This window comes from Dicentrarchus labrax, unplaced genomic scaffold, assembly GCF_905237075.1.
Source record: "Dicentrarchus labrax unplaced genomic scaffold, dlabrax2021, whole genome shotgun sequence".
NCBI classification, from domain to species: domain Eukaryota; kingdom Metazoa; phylum Chordata; class Actinopteri; family Moronidae; genus Dicentrarchus; species Dicentrarchus labrax.
Window position 1 is genome coordinate 26,559,843 of NW_026136720.1, and position 10,222 is coordinate 26,570,064.

General features: G+C 40.2%; 1 protein-coding gene across 1 annotated transcript; it reads right to left on the reverse strand.

Moving 5' to 3' along the window:
* Positions 1–279: 279 nt before the first annotated feature.
* Positions 280–10,222, reverse strand: zgc:158868 (uncharacterized protein LOC791147 homolog). The gene is made up of 7 exons (XM_051383334.1): positions 9,970–10,222; positions 8,393–8,447; positions 7,055–7,251; positions 6,900–6,957; positions 5,564–5,682; positions 2,052–2,162; positions 280–1,747 (listed from the first exon to the last, which is right to left on the reverse strand). The coding sequence occupies exons 1-7, from the start codon at positions 10,114–10,116 to the stop codon at positions 1,634–1,636; spliced, it is 801 nt and encodes a 266-aa protein (XP_051239294.1). The 5' UTR covers positions 10,117–10,222; the 3' UTR covers positions 280–1,633.

The window sequence follows — 10,222 nt, forward strand, 5'->3', positions numbered from 1 at the left end:
GGTTTGTGTGAAATGAATGTTTTCAGTGAAATATGGCTGGTAACTAACAGTGGACGTTTCACATTAAAGGTGCAAAAAATAAATTCTGTAAAATATTTTTGCGGAATTTTCAGATTTGCATAGTTTTTTGCTTCTTAAAAGATGTCTTGGATGTGAAACCATTTTTAGGGTACATACACAATATTTTCAGAAGTGTAGCTCCTCAAGCTCAAGCAAGGTCACTGACGGTGTACAAGAGATCCAAATGATTGAAAGAAGACAATATAATTAATATATATATATATATATATAATTTATTAATCCCTTATTGGGGAAATTCTTCTTTTCAATCTTTTTTATTCTTACACACACACACACACAGGCTGAAATACACACTTCACACTTGTGGACATACAAACGGAGAGAGATGGTGGAGTGATGGGCTCGCCACATTAGCGGCGCCTGTGAGCAGTTTCTTGGGGTTAGGTTGCTTGCTCAAGGGCACCTCAGCAGTGCACAGGAGGGGAAACTGGCACCTCTCCAGCTACCAGTCCACACTCCATATTGTGGTCTGTGGGATTTGAACCAGCGACCCTGAGCTACTGCCACCCTGAAAGGCACTAGCAGATGTCATATTATTCAGTACTGGCTTTTGAAAATGTAAAGTTAGTGCGTTTCGGGCCCCAGGCTATCCCCCAAAGTATAAACACATCCGGTGTTTGATCTTGTGCCAAATGTCAAGGGCTCATCATGAACACCTGTGTGTAACCAAAGTTTGTTATATGGACTCACTATGAGACAGATAATCTGTGAAAAAAACAACCAATCAAAGACAAGATGTTCTGGGACCTCAGGAATGAGACTAAACAATCAGCTCTTCACACAGAAGAAGTGATCAACAGAACAAAAATCGTTTTTGTTACCTTAGTATGAGCAGTTTTATCTACAGAGGGACCGGGTCACTACAGAATACACCATTCTGAACTGCCATGTTTCTACAGTAGCGCAGAATGGACAAACCAAACACTGGCTCGAGAGAGGGCCTTTCACATTTTTCGCACCATAGTTTCTCCTACACACTTGGAAGAGTGAACAGTATTCAGTTAGTAGCAATCTGAAACTTCACCACTAGATGCCACTGAATCCTATACTCTCATCCTTTACCTCTAACTTCACAGAATAGTCACATATTCATATGTATGTTAAAATGATTATTTGTCTATAATCATCCCTCCTGTCCATGCTCACTATGAAGCAATGCCACTATAAAATGTGATAATGTGTGATAAATAAAATAGAAGGGCTTCTGCAGTCTGAGTTAGACAAATCTTATTCCTGGCAGTTGTGTGTAGGTTGATTGCTGGGTGCTGTGACCAGGCAACAAACATACTGTATATGCAACTACCAGGACGTATCCTATTTTCTGATGGAACACAAAGAGAGAAATGTCTACTAAAACAACTGTGATTTGTCTAACTACATTTTTGACAAAACAAGGCATTTTGTCTCCCATCAGTTAGAGAACCCCTACGAACGACCTGCTTCATGGCCAGTATGAACAGGAGGAATGATTACAGCATCTCCCTGGTATACTGTATACTTTATATGCAAAATCATTAGTCTGGAGGGTCTGGTGAGGTTGTCATGGTGACTGCTACCAGGGGATCATGTTGCCCTGCCAGTCCAGCAGCATCCCACTGTCTTTGTTGCTGAGTGATGACATCACACTGAGCATGCCAACTACGCTGTCCTGGGTGGTCAAAGGAGCCTGGGGGAGACAACAATCACCAGAGAGAGGAATGTTAATAGAAACTGGAACATTTCGTAAGAAGATATTTGTTCTTGGAAGGCCGAGATACTTGAAATTAAAAGTTTTTATCTGCAGTTTTAAGATTTTATATGTAAAGTAAAAGCCCTGCATTGAAAATGTTACTTAAAAGTAGTAGTAAAAGTGAAATGGGCTTTGTTTGTTTGTTTCAGCAAATGTGCTTTAAACCTTCTGAAATTACAAGTGTGACCTTTTGCGTCATGTATTTAAAAGGCCTACAGCACTACCCTCTCAACCACCTCACCTCTTCTCCTCCCATCTCAGTGCGGACCCAGCCAGGGTGGATTGAGGTCACCAGTATGTTGTGTGTCTTGAATTCCTCAGCTTGACAGCGTGTCAGCATGTTCAGGGCTGCCTGGTGACCAACAGCCGAAAAGGACAGAAGCTTTGTTGTTCAAAAAACCAGCAATTTAAAAATGACACCCAATTTAATATACTTTAGCATAATCTACAATATTTCATATTTTATATATATGTTATAGAAAACAGGGTAAATAAATCCTACAAATAAAACAGGAAGGTTTTGTGTATGTAAATGTAAGTGCTACTGAAGTGGAGATTTCTGTGTGAGAAAATATTAACTTAGAGAAAACGGACTATAAAGATGTTTTGTGAAATTCCATACATTTCAAGACACTACAGGTGAATAGGGAAAATAATTTAACTAAATGATATCACCATGAAACCTCCCCAGTTGATTACTTACATTACATAATTTCTTTTATTGCAAGTTTTTGGAAATGTTATATTTAAATATGCAAAATAGGCATTATCTAATGATATCTGTAGGAGAAATCTACAGATGTAAACAGACAAAGCTGCTGTGTCAAACTCGATTTTCTCCCACAGGGGATCAATAGAGGAACATCTTATCTTATCTTATCTTCAAGAGTCTGAACACTTACATGAGTAATTTCACTTTTTTATTTAACCTCTGCTCAGGTTGGAGGTAATGCGAGGAGATAAGAATGATAAATAGGGAGGTTGTCTTGCCCTAACAGGTGCAACAGAACTAACAGGAAAGACAGGAAGATGCCAGTGCAGTACATTAAGTAGAGAACACACCTGTGTGGGTGGGCCATGTGCAGACACACGTCATTGTAACTAGAACATAGTGTCCACCATACCAAAAGCCTTTGTTGCATGTTTGGCCCGACAGCATTTTGAAGAATCCAACTGATGGCGCAATTAAAAACTGGATGTTGTGAAAATTTTCACCTAAATAAAAGCTCCATTGTGAAGACTTTTTCCTTAAAGGGGAACTTCGGCAGATTTTCACCCTAGTCTTGATCACTAGAGGTCACCGAGTACTGTCGATTGCACTTCCTGCAACAATCTCTTCTTCTACGTTTCCCTGCAACAAGTGAAATCCTCGGGACTGCTCTGGCGCTGAAGTCCCGTGGGATTTCTTGTTGCAGGTAAACGCAGAAGAAGAAATGAGTGGAGATCGGAGGTGTTTACAAGTGAAGAAGCTTGGAGTAAGAATAACGTGTGTTGATCTACTGTGGAGAAGAAATGGTTGTACAGCTGGATGTGCAAACTCCCATACAAGTACTATGCGAAAATGATCACCGCATTTGCAGCGAACATTTTGAGGAGGATGACTACAGAGACACAACACAGCGGGGCCGGCTGAAGAGAAATGCCATTCCGAGGATGAAGACTGCTGCAACCACTGTGGAGGTAATGTTATATTCATAACTTCATTTAGCTGCGTTTTGGCAGACACGGCTTGAGAAGGGATGTGCAGCAACACATTTTTGAGGGGAAATAAACTTTTTTTCGTTGCGAAGGCATTATCTCTGTGATCACATAGAACTTGTATGGGAGTTTGCACATCCAGCTGAAGAACAACTGGCCACAACTGCAGTATCTCATGGTCATGGAAAGGTAGACGATGAAAGTGTAGGCACTTGTACCTTCTCATTCTGTTGCCACCATTTGGAAAGGCACAAACGCAAACCATTTCTTCTACACAGTAGATCAACACACGTTATTCTTACTCCAAGCTTCTTCCCCTGTAAACACCTCCGATCAACAATCTCTTCTTCTTCTGCGTTTATCCCACGGGACTTCAGCGCGAGTCACTTTCACTTGTTGCAGGTAAACGCAGAAGAAGAAATTGTTGCAGGAAGTGTGCAAATCGGAGAGTAGTGTGTGAAGACATGGACATTTTTAAGGGGGAAATAAACTTTTTTCCGTCGTGAAGGCATTATCTCCGTGATCGATTATTCTGGGCTTTCGGTGAAGCGAGCGGTGTAAAAACAGGTAGGCGACAGTAATGTTTGTACGGTATCTGCACAACGTATGAGTTGAAAAGGCATGTTGTTGTCACGTAAGGGCCCTGATCATGTTGCAGAGACATTTTAATTGCATTTTGTGTCTGTTAAGAGGAGCAAAAGGCACTCTTTAGGATATGCCCCCAAGAAGTGTATTATAACTAACTAGGAGCTCTGGCCATTAGCTGCTGGATCTCTAGTTTGCTAGAACCAATTCTGGTCGTTCTTTTTCCTATAGACAGTACTCGGTGACCTCTAGTGATCAAGACTAGGGTAAAAATCTGCCGAAGTTCCCCTTTAATTCTAAGTACGTTTCTATTTACATACTAATTTGAAATTTTTTTTTAAAAAAATCCAACATTTGAGTCTGTTTTTTTTTTAAAAATGGTTTTTAATCTTAGCTGATTTCTTTAAGCTTTCATCTGATTTTCTGATTTTGTGCAAATTTCCAGAATTTTCTTCTCATAGTTTATTTTCTCAAAAACTCAATTTCAGCAGCACATGATGGATGCAAATATTTCCATCCTAAAAGATGTATTTGGTACTTTACTTGGCAAATGTACAAGTCTGGTGATATTCTATATTTTTGTTGTCAACACATCCTGTGTGCAGAGCCAAACCAATTAATCCTACGACCAAGTACTGTGTTTGTATAAAAGCCTGACATATCTCAGTCCTCTATGCCATAGAGCTCTATTGTCGTCCACACACTGTAGTTTATTTTGACTCAGTCCCACATCATTGTCTTGCTGCACCAAATGTAGATGGTAAATGGTAAATGGACCTGTACTTGTATAGTGCCTTTCTAGTCTTCCGACCACTCAAAGCGCTTTTACACTACGTGCCACATTCACTCTTTCACACACATTCACACACTGAGGCACAGCATAGGGAGCAACAACCTTCCGATTAGAGGATGACCCGCTCTTCCTCTGAGACACAGCAACCCACTGATCAATCCACTGCTGAAAATAGTCCCCAACAAATGCACTATTTCCTCCTGTCTGAATAACATTTGATAAAAACTACAGTGAGCAGCTGAAATTACTGAGCCTTTGAGAAAAATCTAATATATAGTGAGGTATTTTTTAAAGATTTACGTCTTCATTAGGGGGCCAATGGGCTTGGAGGTGAGACAACTTAGCACTTTTGGTCTTTTCATGGGATTTGGTGACAAAAAATAAACAATAATACCAGCCTTAAAATAATGAGGACACACCAAGTAAATATGTTTAGAGGATAGGAAAAATAGGGTCTTATTTAGAGTTTCAACCATAACGACTTTGATACTGAACTTTGTTTCTCTGGCGTTTTGGGGCCTCCATATGGGTATGATCCTAAAACCAAATTATAGAGCTTTGAGTCTTCCAGAGAAATTTCATGCAGATTACAAATAGAACAACAGTGCTAGTTTTTTAAATTCTTCCTAAATAATATACTAGGCCTATCAAATTCAGGTTTTGTAAGTCAACGGTACCTTGCTGGTCCTATAAGGATACATCTGTGCCATATGGAAGGTTTCTGGACATTTCTCTATGGATGAGATGAGTGTGGAGATATTGATGATGGCTGATCTCCTGCATGACATTTTATCACCTGAGAGACACAGAGAGACAAAGAAACTTGTCTCATGAAATAGGAATACCAGTAATAACTACTATAATGCAATACTGGTAATTGGCATGTGATACAAATAATTTTTGTACATGTATGTGCATCGTGTGTAAACCATAACAATTCATGCTTTTTCAAATTTATTTTTTGGCGCTTTGAGCACCACAAGCTGAGTGTCACCTGGTTCCATTATATCAGAGAGAAGGCAGACATCTCTATCGATCTCTCCAAAACCCAACAACTCACAGTCAAACAATCTATATGGATAAATGGCACCACAGGTCAGAGGAAGAACATGTACATTACAACAGTACTTTTTGAGGGGTGAACTGTCCCTTTAAATTTGAATTGAATTGAATTAAAGCCTGAACATGTTTGCTGTTGATGCTAGTTCTTCTGACAAGACTTTTGTCTGTCTGTTAAAGGTCCAGTGTGTGACATTTAGAAGGATATGTTGTCAGAAATGAAATATAATATTCATAGGTATGTATGTTTTCTTTAGTGTATAATCACCTGAAAATAAGATTCATTGTGTTTTGGGGTTTTTTTGGACCTTTATTTGATAGATACAGCTGAAGATAGACAGGAAGGGGGGTAGAGAGAGAGAGGGGATGACACACAGCAAAAGGCTGCACGTCGGATTTGAAACCTGGGCCGTTGCAGCAAGAACTCAGCCTTAGTACATGGGTCGCCAGCTCTATCCACTGAGCTAACTGGGGACCCCAGATTCATTGTGTTTTTGTTACTAGGTTACCAGGAAATCACGGAAAATGTGACAGCAGGTGTAGAGCATGAAGTACAAAAGCACAGCGCAATAGAGCATGAAACTGTAAGTGATTATTGATTCTCTAACATTTTGGTAAATGGACCTGTACTTGTATAGCGCCTTTCTAGCCTTCCGACCACTCAAAGCGCTTTTACACTATGTGCCACATTCACCCTTTCACACACATTCACTCAGTGATGGCAAAGTCCATCAAACAGAAACTAACATTCATACTCATTCACATGCACGACATCGGGAGCAATTTGGGGTTCAGTATCTTGCTCAAAGATACTTCGACATGTGGCACCAGGAGCCGGGGATCGAACCCACAACCTTCCAATTAAGGAACGACCCGCTCTGCCTCTGAGCCACAGCCTCAATGCCTGTATCTGCCATTGGAATTCTATCGTGATACGAAAGAACAGATATATACCCTTGTCCTTTTCAGGTGTGTCCCTCTCTGCTGCTCTCTGGAGGAGTGGAAGAAACATCTGAAGAGAGGGAGGCGATAGCTGATTAGTAAATTATATTTATTATACTGTAATTTAGTGCACACTATAAGCACAGAGATGAGTGAGACAAACCAACCTTTACAAGGAGAAATGGTCCGGCCACATTGGTTTCGTATACTTCCATCATGTCCTTTTTACCAGTGGCAGCCAACGACCCAGGCAAGGCCGGTTTGTTGATCGCAGCGTTGTTGATGAGGAGGTTCAACCCAGCAGCCCCGATCTGCTTGCTCACAGCTCGGACGGCACCTGAGATACTGTCCTCATCTGACGTGTCTGTAGAATATAGGAATCATTATGTCTTTGTTACCATTTTTATCTACAGATGCTGCTGGTTGCCTTCCATGGAGTTCACCATGTTGAACCGCCATGTTTCTACTGTAGCCCAGAACAGACAAACCAAACACTGGCTCTAGGTAGGGCAGTTCGCGTTTTTTCGCGAGTTTCACAGCCACTATCACACTCTTGGAAGGAGAGGGTGAAGACGCTAGATGCTACTAAATGCACACCTTTAATGGCTGTTATTTTTTCATTGTCAAAAAATCTACCAACATTAACAAGTATCATTTGTGTGAATGTGTATGAATGAGTTAGTTTCTGTTTGTGATGAGTGCTTGCCATCACTGTATGAATGTGTGTGAATGGGTGAATGTGGCATGTAGTGTAAAAGCACTTTGAGTGGTTGGAAGACTAGAAAGGCAGTAGTACAGTCCATTTAGCAATTAATTTTATTATGTTACAACCCATTCACTCATTGGGAATAAAACATGTTTCATACATAAAAATAATAAAGAAAATCCTTGAGAACCTTACATATGGAACCTTTAAATACTAAGAGTCACAAGTGAGGATGGGTGATGGAGACGACCAGTCCTCTTCATTTCAATTCAGTTTTATTTGTATAGCACGAATTCATAAAGAAAATTATCTCAGGACACTTAGATAGACACTCAAATAGAGCAGGTCTAGACCATACTCTTCTGGAAGGTACTGCCCTTTCTTCCCCTATAAAAAATGTGTCATCTCTGTGGTATGACCAGTGTTGAAAGTATCTGGAAATGAACCCTAAATTAGGTGACATAACCAGCTTCTTATTTTGTCCACTGTAAAGTAAAATTATCTAGCTTTAGTGAGAAAAATACTGCACTCTCCAGTTCTGATATGACTGATGCTCACAGCATCTACGCCAACATCTTTAGCAGCTGCCATTGTTGTTCTCGAATAAGAACTTTTGTGCCACATACCTTTAGCTTCAAATACGCCCGTAACTCGTTCTGTAGCAACCAGTAGTTCTGCATAGGACACTGCAGATGGATTCTTGCATGATCCTGTGATCATCCTGTGTTACACATCTGGCTTTGTAACATTTCAATTCTGTAAGTGTAAGTATGTACTTATGAGTGTGTGTTGTGTTTACCTAGTTTGATTATAGTGATCTTTCCAGGATACTGAGTGGCAAGGTCTCTCAGGGCCTGAAGAAAACAGAAAGAAGAAAGGAAACATGGAGATTGAATGAAAGATAAGGGATAACGGAAGAATGGATGGACAGAGACAGACAGAGACTGGAAAGAAATACACTGCTCATTCACTCACGTCATGGTAGTTTGTATTTTGTTTGCTACCACATTTCTGCCGATGGTTTTCACACTTATAGTCTCTAAAAGTAGAACAGGAGCCAGAGCCTTCAGTTACCAAGCTCCTCTCCTGTGGAACCAGCTTCCAGTTGTGGTTCGGGAGGCAGACACCCTCTCCACATTCAAGAGTAGGCTTAAGACATTCCTCTTTGATAAAGCTTATAGTTAGGGCTGGATCAGGTGAGTCCTGAACCTTCCCTTAGTTATAGGCCTAGACTGCCGGGGGATTTCCCATAATGCACTGAGCTTCTCTTTTCCTCGCCCTCTCTTTCTGTACACATGCATGTTATTAACTTCACGTCTTCCCCGGAGTTCTTGTGCTTTCTCGTCTCACAGGTTCTCATGGATCCTGGTCGTGCCTCCTGCCATGGTCCTGCTTGTCTCCCAAAGAGAATTTGCCGCCAGTATATAATGTTTCCATCAAAATGTTTTTTGGGAAAACCATGTAGTAGTATTGAAATGAAATAGAGTGAATTTCCAGCAGAAATGGTAAATTACTGGTACAATTGGCAAATAATAATAATGATCCTAGACAGCGTCTTTGAGGCACCTCGTAACACTCAAAATGTTCACTGAAGACATTTGTTTTTCCTTGGTCAAAAAACTGTAAAGCCAGAAAGTTTATATATCAAAAGCTCCATTCTATCAGTCATCTGAGCCAAAGCCAAAGTTCAATACACAACTCTGTAGGTTAAAATTGTCTCACTCAAGCTGTCAGAAATAGAACTATATTTGTTCTTGATTGGATGAGTAACAGGGCTTGTGAGTGCTATATTAGACTTAGGAAACACAGTATTTTACTCTAAGTAAGCATCATAAAACTGTTGTAACAAAGAGAAGTATATGTAACAAAGGTAACATGATTATGTAAATTGTAAACATGTAAATTGTTTGAATTTTAAACACCTTAATTCAATAAATATGGGTTTAAGTGGATACATTCAAACAACAGCACATTAAAAAATATCTCAGCACTTCTTATTTTTAAGTCAATCTTATTAATTAACAATCAACAAAAAGTTTTGGCAACTTGTAAGGAAACTATGTTCAACAAATGTGCTACACTGAATTAGGGGAATTAGCTTTCCGTCTACAACCCCATGTATGACCACTTACTTAATAATTGGTAGCAAGTTTTTAAGTTGTTTAGGCCTAAAAATGAACTTGCTCCAATAATTATTTCTACTAAAAGTTTTATCTTGCAACCATGCATTTATTTAAGTGTATAGGAGTGTGTGTGTGTGTGTGTGTGTGTGTGTGTGTGTGTGTGTGTGTGTGTGTGTGTGTGTGTGTGTGTGTGTGTGTGTGTGTGTGTGTGTTACAATAGATTCCTTCAAGTATTCACGTGTGACGGCCTCACCTCAGCCCTGACTCCCTCTGGCTCTCTGCAGCAGGCGTAGATGTGAGACTCCTCTCCTGTCTTCTCTGCCAGTTGTTTCACCAGCTCCAAACCAATGCCTCTGTTTGTCCCAGTGACTAGAATGTTGCCTTTCAGTCTCTCTGACATGTTAGCTGATCAGCTGTCAAAGCTCAGCAGCTGTCTGACTACTCTCTCGTGACAGTGGCTGAACATGTGTGAAAGCAGTGTTGCTGTAATGCTAGTCCTGTGTGCG